This window comes from Seriola aureovittata, chromosome 23 (assembly GCF_021018895.1).
Source record: "Seriola aureovittata isolate HTS-2021-v1 ecotype China chromosome 23, ASM2101889v1, whole genome shotgun sequence".
In the NCBI taxonomy this organism is placed as follows: Eukaryota; Metazoa; Chordata; class Actinopteri; order Carangiformes; family Carangidae; genus Seriola; species Seriola aureovittata.
In genome coordinates, this window is record NC_079386.1 from 16,600,552 (window position 1) to 16,617,176 (window position 16,625).

Sequence of the window (16,625 nt, forward strand, 5' to 3'; positions counted from 1 at the left end):
AAGAAAACGTCAGGTCTGCGTCGTGTTTCGACTATTCCGGACTGATTAATTGATTAATTTGTTGTCATGGTGACAGTGAAATGGTATTATAATGTGTGGTCGATACTCGATCGGATTAATAAGGTCTCATCGGCACAAATATAGATTCAGTTTAACATTGATTATGGTAGAAAGGAGAGAATTATATTATATATTATACAGTGAAATATATTTAAAAGTTTAAATATCTAAATTAAATTTAAATTGCAAAATATAGAAGCAACACGATATAGTAAATAAGGAGTGATTGGTGCACAGCGTGGTCAAACCCAGTCAACTATACTTTAACTCTTCTGTCTCCAACCATCCTGCTCGACTTTAATAATCCCTGATTACTTACTACAAAATAAAGCGACACAGGCAGGACTCTTATTTTGAAATGTTTGTATTGACTTACAGGAGCTTTGTGCTCCTGTGTGGAAATCCTCCAGCCTGCTGAAAAGTGCCCTTGAGCAAGTTCCAGTGGTGCTGCTCTGTAGCTGACCTCTGACCTCTCTGCGCAGGGGAACAACACAAAAGCTGGCGTCCCTACAGGGAGCAGTTAAGTGCCATGATTTTATCTTTATCCTGCTGCATTTTATTACCCAGCACGTGACGAGCAGTCGACCCACCGCTGATTAATAAAGCGCGGCATGTGCACTGAAGCGGCATCACGGTGGAGGCGGCGCTGTGTTGTGGTTACTGGCAGCCGTGCGCTGCGGTCGTGGAAATGAGGCTGAAGGCAGATGTACAAAGATACAAGCTTTTGGTTTAAATTTAAATTTTGAGCCCCTCTGGTAAGAAAGAGAAATTAGTTCCCTGTTGCAAAAAAGCGATAAACATCCAAGCTTAACTTCATTCCGGTCATAGTTGAAGATGGAGTGATTCGGTTCGAGCCGCAGGATGTAAGTTTGTGTTGTCGTTGTAAGTGATGACGGACGTTTCGCACACTGGAAATGTGACGTCAAAAACAATCGCTGCCGGACACAGAGAGGAGAAGAGGAAAGTGTGAGAACGTCTCTGTTGTTTGTTGGAGTGTCTGTCAGACACACAAGCGCCAGTAGCCGGACAGCGTTGCCACGATAACCTCTAGATATGACCTTTGACCTCTTGCTTTCAGAGGTCAAGAGCGGAGTTTTGGGGTTAAGTGTAAAATCCTTTTTTTGCTGCGGGTTGTCAGTCGGCTGATGTTTCTGACCTGGTTACAACAAACCTCCAGCTTCCCAGACGATTTTCTCTCTTTTATATTATTGTCATTTTTAACATGTTTGGGTTTGTGTCTGTTGCCTGGATACAACATCATCACCCGGGCTCCTCAAAAATCATGATGGTCATTTCTTTAAACCCAAAAAAGAACTTACACATTTGAGATGACGGAACATGGAAGAATCAGTTGATTGATTGAGAAAATGTATTTATTTATATGATAGATAATAATTAATTTGTTTAACTGTAGATGGTTCAGCTTTTCTTAATCCTAACATTAAAGCAAAGTGACATCTTCAGGCTTTAGAGTACAGAAAATATGCCTGTAAAGCCTAATAATGCATTCATGAGATTTAATACACACTTTAAACTTAATAAATAACATTTTAAAGAATGATATTTTCTGTTGTAGAGAGCGTCTTAATCAGGTCACACAAGTTTATCATTGTTTTCTGAGACCTTTGTCCCAGAAAACTGTGGCGGCCCCCCCCCCCCTGACACTGATAGGCAGGTGTCAAACTTATCTTTTTTTTTTTTTCCTGGCCTTTTTAAGTGACCTTTGAACCCTGAGAGGGAGATGGAGAGATGTAAGCAAAGAGAGACAGAGACAGAAGCAGGTAGGGAAGGAGAGGCATCTGTTGTTGTTTCTTCCTGATAAAAGGTAAAAGCCTCTCGTTGGAAGGAGGTGACCGCTGTGATGGACAGGTGTCAAAATGCTCCGTCTTTATTTTCCTCCGCAAACAAGCGGGACCTTTTTCTTCTCTTTCTTCTTTTTCTTTTTGACCTTAAACACACTCCGGGCAGACGGCGAGAAAGAGGCGTGATTGACAGGTGTCAGTTTGGTCTGTGTGTGCCGGTGGTGACCTTTGAACTCGAGTGAGGGTTTAGTGATGAGTGATGAGGGACAGGTGTCAAAGTGAACTTTTTTTATTTTCCTCCATGGCGGCGGTTTCTTTGCTTTTGGTGACCTCTGAACTCGTCTGATCTGGAAGCACCAAGAGGCAGAATGAGACAGAAACTGCATGGATCCTGTTTTAATTAAAGCCAAGTGACAACTATTGATCATTAATCATCATTTACCTAATTTTTTCCTGCTTCTCTTTGTCGTGCTGTTGTTGGTCAAACACAACGAGGCGCTGGAAGAAAACACCTCGGGCGAAACTGTGATGGGAACTTTTTCCTGGTTATTTCTTGATGGTTTAAAGACCAAAGACTTAATTGAGAAAGTGATTAGCAGATGAATCAATGTTTAAAATACTCAGATCTCTTAAAATTGCAGTGGATGGATGGATGGATGGAGGTAGAGATGGACGGATGGAGGTAGAGATGGATGGATGGAGGTGGAGATGGACGGGTGCCAAAACGGCTGCGTTTTCTTGATAAAAGTCAAATCCACTTTCCTTGCTTTTAGTGACCTTTGACCTCCTCCCTGTCAGATTTAAAGAAGAGACGGACAGCTAGGAGAGCTGTGAGAGGAGTGGAAGGGATGGATAATGGAGGGGTAAGAAGGAGTGAAGGAATGCGGGGAGGAAAAGAAGAAGAAGAAGTAGTTTGAAAATGTGACTTATCCTAAATGATGAAATCGAGAAGATTTCATCATCGTTTTTATTTCTTCCCTCTTTGGTCGAGATAAACGATCTTCGGTGCAGGGTGTTTAGTCACAAATTTCTTTCCTTCATAGCAGAAACATTACATAATCAAAACCTCTCTCTCTGTGTGTGTGTGTGTGTGTGTGTGTGTGTGTGTGTGTGTGTGAGCGCAGAGTGTAAACATGATGAATTCTGGGTGACCCTGACGTTTGGCCATTAGGAACGGGAACACAGCAATTCCCCGAAGGTCCTAAACAAATAAATCCTGCCCACAGCCGGAATAACCATTAACAAGTCTGCTAAACACTGAGGAGGAGGAGGAGGTATGGATGGAGAGAGAGAAAGAGAAAGGAAGGATGGTGAGATTGAGAAAAAGAGGGGGAGAATTGGGAGAAGTGCAACGTCTAGATAGAGAGGGAAAGAAAGGAGGGATGAGTGAAGGAGAAGTGAAGCTTAAATGGAGAGAATGAGGAAAATGGAAAGAACAAAGGCGGAGGAGAGAAAGAAATGAGGAGGAGGAGGAGGTGAAGAAGATAAGGAGAGCAAGAGAAATCTCTCCATTAGATAATGATGGAAAGACACAAAGAGAAGGGACAGGAGTTAGGGAGAGAGGGGGAGATAAAGGGGGGAGTAAAGAACGGATGGAGAGATGGAAACTGAGGCAAACAGAAGAGGAGGAAGACGAGGCAAAAGGGGGAGGTGAGGGAGAAGAAGAGGAGAGGAGGGTGAGAGAGAGGTAAGGAGGGATGGAGAGATGGGAAGAGAAAATGACAGGAGTAGAAAGAAAAGGAGGAGAGGAGCTGGGAAGAGAATAAGGACATAAGGAGAGGAAGAGAAGAAGGAACAGAGAGATAGAAACAGGAATAAAGTTGAAATGGAGAGAATGAGTAGAAAGTAAAGAGGGGAGGAGGAAGAAGGGGAGAAGAGCAAATGGAGGGAAAGAAAGCAAGGAAATGAAAAAGGGAAGAAAAGAAGGAGTAAAGTTAGAGAAGGTGAGAAAAATGAAAAAGGAGAAGAAAGAAGGGATGTTCAAAATGGAGGGCGAGTGGGGGAGAGAGGAAGGAGTGATGGATTGAATGAGAATAAGGGGGAGAAAGAGAGAGAGAAAGTAGACACAAAAAGAGAGGGAGTGGGGGATGGAGAGAGAGAGAGAGAGAGAGAGAACGAACCCCATTAGCGGAGGAGAAATGGGAGAAAACAAACAAGAAATGTGAGGGTAACACGTCACTTTGTTTTTCTGCTCGTCCCCCAGAAGAATAAGAGGAAGCAATAATCTCTGTGTGTGTGTGTGTGTGTGTGTGTGTGTGTGTGTGTGTGTGTGTGTGCGTGTGTGCGGAGACAGGAGCGATAGCACGGGGGAGGTCATGGCGAGGTGAGAGAGGGGGAGCGAGACGGAGAGAGAAGTTCAGCGAGAGGTGAAGAGAGAGACCTGTTTCTTTCTCTGTGTGTGTGTGTGTGTGTGTGTGTGTGTGTGTGTGTGTGTTCAGGGTGAATCGGGGGTCAGGTGTGTGTGTGTGTGTGTGTGTGTTTGCCAGGAGGACCTGCTGGCTCGCGTGTGGCTCGTTTTTTTGGAAAGCCCACGCTCTCTCTTTTCTTTTTCTTTTTTTCTTCTTCTTCGTTTCTCTTCCATTTCCATCAGTCTTATCTTCCTCTCCTCCTCCTCCTCCTCCTCCTCCCCCTCCCTTCTTGTTGCACTTCTCCTACTGTTTGTTCCCTCCCTCCCTCCATCCAAATTTACCTACTGACCTCAAGTTCACCCAAAACTCCCTCTCTCCTTCTCCCTTTCTATCTCTTCTTCTCTCTTCCTTTCTCATCTTGCTTCATCTCTCCTTTTCCTCTTCTCATCTTCTCCCTTTTCTTTCATCTTTCTCTTCTTCTTACCTTGAATCTCCTCATCTTCTTTCCTTGTTTCCTTTCCTTCTTCACCTCCACCATACTCCTCCTCTCCTCTTCACTTTATCTCTTCTCTTTTCAATCAGTTCATCTTCTTTCATCCCCCTTTTCTTCTTCTTCTGTTTCTCCCATCTTCACTCTCCTATCATTTCTGTCATCTCCTTTCTTCTTCTCTTTTATCTGCCTTCCTGTCTGTTTTCTTTTGCCCTTCTCATTTTCTTTTCTCATTCTCTCATCTCATCACTCTTCTCCTCTCCTCTTTCACCTCCTTACCTCCCCCCCATTCTTTCATCTTTCTCATCTTGAACTCTCATCTATCTTATCTCTCCTCTCTTTTCTTTCCTTCCCATCTCTTCTTATTGTTCACTCTCCTCCCTCTCTTCTTTCCTTCGTTTTCTTTTGTTCCTTAACTCCTCTCATTCTCTTTTTTCTCCTTCCCTCTTTCATCTTCAATCCCGGTGAGAATCTTTTTGTTGAGCATTTGTTTTCTGTTATCTCTGATAGGAGAGAGAGAGAGAGATAGAGAGAGAGAGAGACTGACTGACTGAGAGAGAGAGACTGACTGAGAGAGAGGGAGAGACTGACTGAGAGAGAGAGAGACTGACACAGAGAGACTGAGAGAGAGAGAGACTGACTGAGAGAGAGGGAGAGACTGACTGAGAGAGAGAGAGACTGACACAGAGAGAGAGGGAGAGAGACTGACAGAGAGAGAGAGAGAGAGAGAGACTGACAGAGAGAGAGACTGACAGAGAGAGAGACTGACTGAGAGAGAGAGACTGACACAGAGAGACTGACAGAGAGAGAGACTGACAGAGAGAGAGACTGAGACTGAGAGAGAGAGACTGACTGACACAGAGAGAGAGAGAGAGACTGACACAGAGAGAGAGAGAGAGACTGACACAGAGAGAGAGAGAGAGACTGACTGAGAGAGAGAGACTGACACAGAGAGAGAGAGATGTGCTGAGTGTGATTCCAGAGTAAAGGCAACGATCGTCTTAGATAACATGAAAATCTCATGGACCTCGGCTACCAGCCTGTGTGTGTGTGTGTGTGTGTGTGTGTGTGTGTGTGTGTGTGTGTTAATGCAGCTTTTCAGGGTTATTTCCTCTAAACACACAGCTACAGTATCTTTATCTGGTACCTTCACCTTAAATTTACCTTTCAGACACACACACTCCAATAACTGCCTGCACATAAGCAGATAATAACATTCTGACAAACACCATTAAAACTGTGTCACACACACACACTTTCTCATGTATCTGCACCTAATTAACTGACATATTTGTTCACATAACTTCACAGACAGATGATGTTTGTGCTTTATGTAACTGCCTTTATTTGTGTGTATACCTGTTTGTGCGTTCACACGCTGCCTGTTATCGTGCAGCGTGTGTGTGTGTGTGTGTGTGTTTGTACTTGTTTATATGGGAGGATTAGCAGGTCAAACCTCGGCCGTGCAAGGGTGAACTCGGGGACAAAGGAGAGAGAGCGAGCGATGAATACAGAAGTGAAAGGACCAGAGGGAGGAAGGGAAGGAGGAGAAGAAAACAGTGATAGGGGATGGTGGGAGAGGGAGGGAGGGAGGGAGGGAGGGAGGAAAAGATCAGGAAGTCCAAATGAACCATTCGTCTTGCAGTCTCCCACCAAAGCCAGATTTAGAGGAAACATCGGTTTTTATAACTCGTTGGTGGACGCTGAAAATATTTAGGACACTTCCTGTTTTCATGAATGACTGTGATGAGGTGAAGTCAGGTAAAAGCCCTGACCTCTTGTTGAATTTACACCAATCACAATAGAGAAAACTCTCTCAGCTTCTTGAGACACATTTGACCATTCAATCCTCAAACTGTTAGAAAAGAAAAAGTTAAAAAGGTGACACTAGTTTATGTTTATTTTACAGTTTTGTTACATAAATATGTTTCAGCAGAATGTCCTGAAAAGAAAAAGTGAATTTCCACAAAATTCTGCAAATACATGATTGTTAGGGTTTAAATTTAGGAGTTTAGCCATAACGATGGTTTATATTTATAATAATAATAATAATAATAATAATAGGTAAATAACTGATTGAAACTCTAAAGAAATCAATTGAACCTAATGGAAGTTGTTAAATTGTTCAGTATTAGACACACAGTCTCGTCTGGATCAGTTTAAAGAGACGATTCTTTTAGCGACACACATTGTTCTCCTTCTGTAAATATTGTCGTGTGGAATTATGGGAAATGGCGGGAAATTAATGTAGGGTTGAATGATACGACAAAATTTGTTGTTTTCAATCCAATACCAAGAAAAACCTGGAGCTGAATCACAGATATTGATACAGAGTGTCAGTCCGACTGAAGTCAAGTCCAAAACCTTTAGATTTTAACTTCTGTAATTCTTAATGAGTGACGTTAAATGTCCGAATCAAATCGTTTGTCGCCACAATTGGTCGAGTGAACGCAGCCGATTGTTTCCTGTTGAACGAGTGAAATAGGCGCCATGGTGTCGACCGCGCAGCAGCACGACCCAGCACTTTTCTAAATGATGACAGTGACATTGACAGGAAAAAAAAAAAACTCAAATTCTACTTTTTTTTTTTTTTTTATCCCTCTTCAAACTTTGAACGTGCGCCACGCCGACAACGCCTGTCCCCGTCTGTCTGCTTCCTGTTTGTCTAATGGCGCACCTCCATCTCCTATCACTCGTCCATCCTCTACCCTCACTCTTATCTATCCATCTTCATCTGCCCTCCCTCCCTCCTCTCTCTCTCTCTGCTGTTATCCATTTCTCTCCATCTGCGTCTCTTTCCATCTTTACTCTCTCTTATTTTCTCTCTGTCTCCCACATGTGGTTTCGCTCTCCATCCCTCTGTACTCCTTTCCCTCCCTCTCCTCCTCTTCTCTCATCCCTCGCTCACATATGGTTTCTCTCTCTGGATCTTTGTGTGTGTTTGGTGTTACCCAGAGTTCACTGGGGCTCCTTGCTCATATATATGTGTGTGTGTGTGTGTGTGTGTGTTACAGACAGAGATAGAGAGACTGAGAGTGTGTACGTCTGCAGGCTTACGAGGTTTGCCTGCCTGGGCCTGTTTCTGAGTGTGTGTGTGTGTGTGTGTGTGTGTGTGTGTCTGTGTGTGTGTGTTAGGTCGAGTTCAGCAGGGCAGCAGCAGGTTATGCAACAGTTTCAAATGTGAGCCATTTAGAAGAAAACCTCACCTCCCCCCCTCCTTCCTTCTCCTTCCCTGTCGTCCTTCCTCCCTTCAGACCTCCACACGCTTCTCCTCGTCTTCTGTTGTATGTTTTGTTTGTTTATGAATATATCCAGCTGAAAACATCCCAGAACTTGAGCAATACAGTGGATTCCTGGGAAATGGGTCAATTAATCATCTGTTGAGAGTTGAGGACATAAACATTACGTCTGGGCTGCACCAGCTTTTGCTTATTTCCTTCGTTATGTTGCACCATGAAAAGAAATTGGTGTCGAGTGACACAGTGGCTAGAAAACATCCGTAGCATAGTTTTATAGAAATAAGTACAAACAGAAACAAGTCACTGTAGTGTCACAAGCTTTCGCAAAAAATAACATTTTTACATGGCAAACTATTTATTAAAGTCAGTCATTTATTTATGTGAAAACATGGAGAAATATGTGCTTTTCCAAGTTGTTGTATTTGTTTACAAATATAGGAAAATACCCGATTACGCTAAACTAACAGATTCAACCCATTCAGTCTATTGTAATTCATGGTATGCGGTGTTTTCCTGAAATCTAATTTAATTTTTCCACTTTACATCTTTATTAAACAGCCTTTTTGGTTTCGGTGTCGTTTCAGATGCGTCGCCCGTTTTTCTTTTGAACTATAATCTAAACAGTGTGTTTGTTCTAACGTTTACTCCTGGCAGTTAGCAGCTGTAAATATTTAGCAACAACTGATCTCTGTTTAGTTTGATGCAACTCCATTTTTATTTAGTGATACATAAAACTATATTTTATAAGTTAAGTTTACAAATATCTCTGAGTAGAAAGTCAAATTGAAGGTTTGAACTTAACACTTTAAAAAGCACCTTTTGCCTGATTTCGTAACAACAGTTAAGATTTCTCTCGCTGCTTCGAAACCGGTTACCACTTCTTTCTCAACGTGTTGACTCGTTAGCGCCTGAGCCAACGATCCGCTGGAGGATGTTGGTGTTTACGCTCTCACGGCTGAACGGATCATTTCATTTCCCTAAAACTGGACGTGTTTCTGTGGGTGAAAAGGAAACATCTTTCCTCGGTATCTCACCATCTCACCATCTCTCTTCCTGTCTTTATCTAGTTGCTGGAACTGTTCACCCAGTGGGATTGGTCGACCTACCTGGCTGACTACGGCAAACCCACCTGCAAATACCTGAGAGTCAACCCACACACTGCACTGGCCCTGCTGGAGAAGTGAGTACTCCTCCATTCACACACACTTTCTCCCTTTGTTCTTGGATTCATCGCTTCTTTGCTGTAATTTAATAACGTAGTGCCTAAATAATTAATCAGTTAGTTGACAGATCTTCAGCATCTGCATTTTGATCATCCATTAATCACTTCAGTTATCAAGAAAAACTGCCAAACACGCTGCTTTTCCTTGTTTATTATGATTGTAAATTGAGTATCTTTGGGTTTTGGACAAAGTGAGCAGTATAAAGACGTGGCACTGGTAACGTGTGATGGATATTTTATTGATTGAATGATTAAAGGCTAGCGTTCCTCCCCTGCCTTCAGTATTTACGCTAAGCTAGGCTAAACACCGCTTTCGTTTCAAGTCATTTTCAAGCAAAGATTTGATGGTTTAATTTATTTAAACTTGAGGTTTAAAGATCTTTGGGTTTTGTTTTGTCCAAACAATGAATCAAATATCATCTCACTCTCACTAAAAACAGCAAATAAGCACATTTCCCCAAATGTTAACCTGTTCGTTTAATGGAAAAAATGATATTGATATATTTATTGATAGTGGAAATGACTTTTAGTTGCTCCATCCTTCTTTACCTCCACCTCAGCTGCTCTTTTCTCTCTCCTCTCTGTGGTGTTGTGACAGGTTATTTAAGCCGTGAGTATTGTTTCTGTGTGTGTGTGTGTTTGATGATGGCATGTATAAATACTGCACAGACCAATACTAAAGTGTGTATATGCTAGAAATCATTTTTTATTTGTAGGCGTGTCTAATATTTAGTGATATGTGGCGAGAGGCACGCACGCACATCCTGATCACAAACACAAAATAAACTCATGCCATGATGATGTTTATCGCCGCGGCTGTTAACAAAGGGACGTTATCGCTACAACAACACCCACATCGTGTATCTGTGTACCATCAGATTATCAGTGTAGAGTCTGAGCTGCTGTGGAGATAGTGATGATAAACCCACACACACACACACACACACACAGCTATAATCTGAATTTGTTGATTACCTCCTGAGAAAGTTCTCACACACAGACAGAGTGGTATGATCCCGCCCATTGTTCGGCACAGTACGGTTGACCTTCTTTAATCAGGTTCAGGATTTTCTCTCCGGAGCGCCAGTAGGACCAAGGCGCCGGTGGTCCCTCTGTGCCCAGGAGGAAGCACCCTGCTGGGGCTTGTCTGGTCTGCTGGTCCCCTGAACTTCCTGGAGGTCTACAACTGCCCAATGTTCTGCGACAAAACACACAAACACACACGCTGAGACACACTTTCTCATGTGACACCGGACACACACATAGTGAACTCTAAAGCCGACATGTCCTTTTCTTCTTCAACGGGCGACTTCAGCAGAGATGTGTGTGTCTGTACTGAGCATGCTCAGACTAAACTGTGCACCACAAGTTGTGTGTGTTTCCTGAAAGTTCATATTTGTGTACTTACAGCATCCAAACTGTGAGAATCTAATACACAGTATGAAACACTAAAACAGACCCTTGTTTTTCGTGATCTTCTCTTTCTTTTCCCTCCACCAATCCCTTCTTCCTCTCTGTCTCCAGGATGAAGGAGATGAGCAGGAAGAACAACGTCTTCGCCCAGTTCAGGAAGACAGACAGAGACCGACAGAAACTCATCGACACCGTCATCAAGCAGCTACGCAACCTCATCGCACAGCACCACACCTAAAGTGAAACACCCGATTGGCCAGCAGGCCCGAAGCCACCTTCTCATTGGCTGATTGAATCTCGAAACCTTAACTTCCGATCTATGACGCCCAAAACAAGCAACAAGCTCATTGGATAACAAGCTTGTGCTGTGCTGTCAGTCAGTTTAGCTTCAACTCAAATTGATCTGCGTGAAACTTAACAAGAAATCATCAGCGTGGCTGAAGACACAAGCTGAACTTTGACCTTTAAAGATAAAGTTGTCGATCTGGTTCAAATTCATGCTCAAAAAAAAATAAACATCATCACCTGCCTTATTCTCAAACTTGATTTGGTCTTGATCTTAAAAGCTGCTGGGATCTGTTAGATTTCAGGCCTGTGGAGAACGATCGATTAGAGCAAATTAATTATTTTAACGTTAAATCACCTGCTAAAACATCATCACAATCACTGATTAGGAAATACATATTCATTGTGCTCAATGAAATCTCTCAGTTTACAGTTGCTGACACTTTGTTGCTGTACTTGTTGCTGTCGAGCCTCGTTACCGACATATTTATAAATGGGAACCTGGGTTCATTTTATCTGTAAGTTACGTGGGAATCGTGGGGTTTTCTTTTAGCGAGAACTCCCATTTTCAGATTTTCTTCTTTGTCGTAAACTCTAACCGAGCGGGCTGGTTAAGCAGTCTGTCGCCTTTAACGTCTTCCACATCGCTCGCTCTCTCACTGTTGCACAGTAACAGCACGTTTTGAATGTACATCAGCGAGGGTCGACTTCAGAAGCAGAATGTGACGTTGTGACATCGCAGCAGGCCGAGCACTGAACTAAAATAAAAAGTAGATATTGGTGGCGAATAAAGAGAATGTTACTCCTGTATCCCTTATCTTCTAATAAAGGGGGATGTCGACGAAAAATGGCAACCCTTCTCCCTCTTAATATACAACCTGCGAACACTTGAAACACTTGAATGGCTGCTCACATCTGGCAACCTCATTCCCACATCCTAACACATGAAAGCACAGTGAGTGTCTGGGATATAAAAGGGGGGGTGTTGTCCAAACATGGCAACCCATTCCATCATATTTGAACTGGGGGGATGCTGCCTGAGCATTTTTTACTCATGTAGAGACGTCTCGGTCTTAAAGAGGGGGATAACACCCCAACCTGGCAACTGCTCTAAAGTGTATAGTGTTTTGTTTGTGTGGTTGATTAGAAAGAAACTAATTTGTATAGAAATCATTTTACTAATGGCAAGCACACACTTTCATGTCTTCCATAAGCATATGCCAAGCTGTGTGTGTGTGTAGTGTCGCTGCACAAACTTTTGTTTAGTTAAAGCACAGGATATAGTTACACTCTCTAGACTATTTTTGGGTCTTTAACCAATATGGTTCTTTTTTCTTTTGCTCTTTGTGTTGCTTTTTTCTTGGAACTTTGGTGCAATAATAGCATTGGAAGCCGCAGCATTGTGTAAGTGTGTTAATCATTGTGCTTTTATAAAGGGATTCAAACTTACAGCGTGGGTGTCAGAAGGGAATTTAATTTGTTCCACATTCGATCATGTCGTGTGGGTGTTTCTGTGAGTTTGTGTTCACTTGTGCATGTCGGCGAAGTGTGTGTGTGTTTGGGGTTTTGTTTTGTATCCATCCTTAGCTGTGTATCATTTTTAGGTGTTAGTGAGGGGACGGGGTCGTCGTTATTGAATGTGCCTTTGCTGTGTTTAGTTTTATTTCCCTGCCAATGAAGCAGCAACACTGTGATGTTTGGACTCTGGACACACATATGTACAATAACAAAAGCAACTACTGGGTTATCTTCACTCAAAGTCCTCTTTCTGGGGCTTTCAACTACATCTATTCGTTACTTTACCTTTTCTGTGACACTAATGATGATGCTCTATGCTGCATTTGATTTCATCCAAGTAGTAACCTGCAGTAACACAAATATTTAGACTCGAAATGGGAACTGATCGTAAAGATCTTGCCATTATACTTTAAATTGCTAATGAGCTTCAGCTGCTGAATTTTGGACGCATTAAATGTACTTGCCCACTTGGTAGAGGAGCAGCTCCAACCTCTTTGCTCAAAAGCACTGTGGTAGTAATAGGCAAGGTTGACCGACAACCCTCCAGTCACCTGCCATCACTCTGACCCTAGTCCTGCTTGTCTGACAGTGTTCAGAGTCCTTGCGCTGCAGATGTTGCTGCTGCTTTGTTTTGTATTTTGTAAACAGAAATCTTTATTGAGACAGAAGCACTGTAAACGCTGTTGTATTAAACCACTAATAAAATAAAAATACTAATGAAGTTGCAACAAATACCAACAGACAAATATGGAATAAATGGAAAAGTGTTGAATGTTTTGTCTCGCCTGTTTCTTCTGTCGCGTCAAAACAATGTTTGTCTCCTTATCCCCCTCAGTACATATTGTGTAAATGATCTAGTCAAAAATGTAGTTTTGAATTGATGTAATTTGTTTGGTACATGAGCGTTTTTTTACATATGTCATAGGCATTAAAAGACATTGTATAATGAGGCTAAGAACATCAAATGAAAAAAACAGTATATTATGTCATTAAAATATGGCAAAACAGTCATAATATAGTAAGACCTAAAAAATGAAAAAAACGACATAGTATAGTATGGCAAAAAAGTGAAAAAAACGTCATAGTATACTATGACGTTTTATAATATGGCAAAAAAAGTGAAAACAACGTCATAGTATAGTATGGCAAAAAGTTGTAAAATAGTAAGACCTAAAAAGTGAAAAAAAACGACAGTATAGTATGGCAAAAAAGTGAAAAAAACGACATAGTATAGTATGGCAAAAAAAAGTGAAAAAAACGACATAGTATAGTATGGCAAAAAGTTGTAAACTAGTAAGACCTAAAAAGTGAAAAAAACGACAAACCTAAAAAGTGAAAAAAACGACATAGTATAGTATGGCAAAAAGTTGTAAAATAGTAAGACCTAAAAAGTGAAAAAAACGACATAGTATAGGATGGCAAAAAAGTCAAAAAAACAACAGACCTAAAAAGTGAAAAAAACCACATAGTATAGTATGGCAAAAAACTCAAAAAACGACATAGACCTAAAAAGTGAAAAAAACGACATAGTATAGTATGGCAAAAAAAGTGAAAAAAACGACATAGTATAGTATGGCAAAAAGTTGTAAAATAGTAAGACCTAAAAAGTGAAAAAAACGACATAGTATAGGATGGCAAAAAAGACAAAAAAACAACAGACCTAAAAAGTGAAAAAAACGACATAGTATAGTATGGCAAAAAAAGTGAAAAAAACGACATAGTATAGTATGGCAAAAAGTTGTAAAATAGTAAGACCTAAAAAGTGAAAAAAACGACATAGTATAGGATGGCAAAAAAGTCAAAAAAACAACATAGTATAGTATGGCATAAAAAGTGAAAAAAACGACATAGTATAGGATATCAAAAAAGTGAAAAAGCGACATAGACCTAAAAAGTGAAAAAAACGACATAGTATAGTATGGTAAAAAAGTGAAAAAAACGACATAGTATAGTATGGCAAAAAAGTCAAAAAGCGACATAGACCTAAAAAGTGAAAAAAACGCCATAGTATAGTATGGCAAAAAACTCAAAAAACGACATAGACCTAAAAAGTGAAAAAAACGACATAGTATAGTATGACAAAAAGGTGAAAAAAACCACATAGTATAGTATGGCAAAAAAAGTGAAAAAAAACGACATAGTATGGCAAAAAAAGTGAAAAAAACGACATAATATACTATGGTAAAAAAGTAAAAAAACGTCATAGTATAGTATGGCAAAAAAAGTGAAAAAAACGACATAGTATAGTATGGCAAAAAGGTCAAAAAAGTCTTAGACCTAAAAAATGAAAAAAAAGTCATAGTATATTACAGCGAAAAACGCCATAGTATAGTATCGCAAAAAAAGTTGTGAAATAGTGAGGCATAAAAGTGAAAAAAACGACATAGTATGGCAAAAAACTCAAAAAACGACAGACCTAAAAAGTGAAAAAAACGACATAGTATAGTATGGCAAAAAAGTAAAAAAAACAACATAGTATAGTATGGCATAAAAAGTGAAAAAAACGACATAGTATACTATGGCAAAAAATGTCGAAAAAACGTCATAGTATAGTATGGCAAAAAATGGCAAAAAAACAATGTAGTATATTAAGGCATAAAAGGTCATAACAACGTCATAGGATGGCAAGGAATCAAACAACATGGTATAATAAGTCATAAAAATGACAAAAAACGTCATAGTATAGTAAGTCATGTAAATACCAAAAAAACGTCATAGTATAGTATGGCAAAAAATGTCAAAAAAACAATGTATTATATTAAGGCATAAATGGTCATAACAATGTCATAGGATGGCAAGGAATCAAACAACATGGTATAATAAGTCATAAAAATGCCAAAAAACATCACAGTATAGTAAGTCATAAAAATGGCAAAAAATGTCGAAAAAACAATGTATTATATTAAGGCATAAATGGTCATAACAATGTCATAGGATGGCAAGGAATCAAACAACATGGTATAATAAGTCATAAAAATGCCAAAAAACGTCATAGTATAGTATGGCAAAAAATGTCGAAAAAACAGTGTAGTATATTAAGGCATAAAAGGTCATAACAACGTCATAGGATGGCAAGGAATCAAACAACATGGTATAATAATTCATAAAAATGCCAAAAAACATCATAGTATAGTAAGTCATAAAAATGCCAAAAAACGTCATAGTATAGTATGGCAAAAAATGTTGAAAAAACAGTGTAGTATTTTAAGGCATAAAAGGTCATAACAACGTCATAGGATGGCAGGGAATCAAACAACATAGTATAATAATTCATAAAAATGCCAAAAAACATCATAGTATAGTAAGTCATAAAAATGCCAAAAAACGTCATAGTATAGTACGGCAAAAAATGGCAAAAAATGTCGAAAAAACAATGTATTATATTAAGGCATAAAAGGTCATAACAACGTCATAGGATGGCAAGGAATCAAACAACATGGTATAATAATTCATAAAATTGCCAAAAAATGTCATAGTATGGTATGGCAAAAAATGTCGAAAAAACAATGTATTATATTAAGGCATAAATGGTCATAACAATGTCATAGGATGGCAAGGAATCAAACAACATGGTATAATAAGTCATAAAAATGCCAAAAAACATCACAGTATAGTAAGTCATAAAAATGGCAAAAAATGTCGAAAAAACAATGTATTATATTAAGGCATAAAAGGTCATAACAACGTCATAGGATGGCAAGGAATCAAACAACATGGTATAATAATTCATAAAAATGCCAAAAAATGTCATAGTATGGTATGGCAAAAAATGTCGAAAAAACAACATAGTATATTAAGGTTTAAAAGGTCATAACACCGTCCTAGGATGGCAAGGAATCAAACAACATAGTATAATAAGTCATAAAATTACCAAAAAAACATCATAGTATAGTATGGCAAAAAATGTCGAAAAAACGTCATAGTATAGTATGGCAAAAAATGGCAAAAAAACGACATAGTATATTAAGGCATAAAAGGTCATAACAACATCATAGGATGGCAAGGAATCAAACAACATGGTATAATAATTCATAAAAATGCCAAAAAACATCATAGTATAGTAAGTCATAAAAATGCCAAAAAACGTCATAGTATAGTATGGCAAAAAATGTCGAAAAAACAATGTATTATATTAAGGCATAAATGGTCATAACAACATCATAGGATGGCAAGGAATCAAACAACATAGTATAATAAGTCATAAAATTACCAAAAAAACATCATAGTATAGTATGGCAAAAAATGTCA

General features: G+C 39.7%; 1 protein-coding gene and 1 long non-coding RNA gene across 4 annotated transcripts in view; one reads left to right on the forward strand and one right to left on the reverse strand.

The window, feature by feature from the left end:
• exoc6b (exocyst complex component 6B) overlaps window positions 1–13,149 on the forward strand; it is an 86,243-nt gene extending 73,094 nt beyond the window's left edge. For 2 of the 3 annotated variants that reach the window (XM_056369249.1, XM_056369250.1), the window contains 2 exons: window positions 9,007–9,119; window positions 10,686–13,149. In XM_056369249.1, coding sequence (XP_056225224.1) covers window positions 9,007–9,119; window positions 10,686–10,812 — 240 coding nt within the window. In that variant the 3' untranslated portion in view covers window positions 10,813–13,149. The remainder of the gene's footprint in view (window positions 1–9,006; window positions 9,120–10,685) is intronic. The other variant, XR_008826616.1, reaches the window with a different exon arrangement.
• The window catches only part of LOC130164487 (uncharacterized), a 44,661-nt gene continuing 37,168 nt past the window's right edge, over window positions 9,133–16,625 (reverse strand). The window contains exon 6 of the long non-coding RNA XR_008826617.1: window positions 9,133–10,359. This is a non-coding gene — a long non-coding RNA (uncharacterized LOC130164487). The remainder of the gene's footprint in view (window positions 10,360–16,625) is intronic.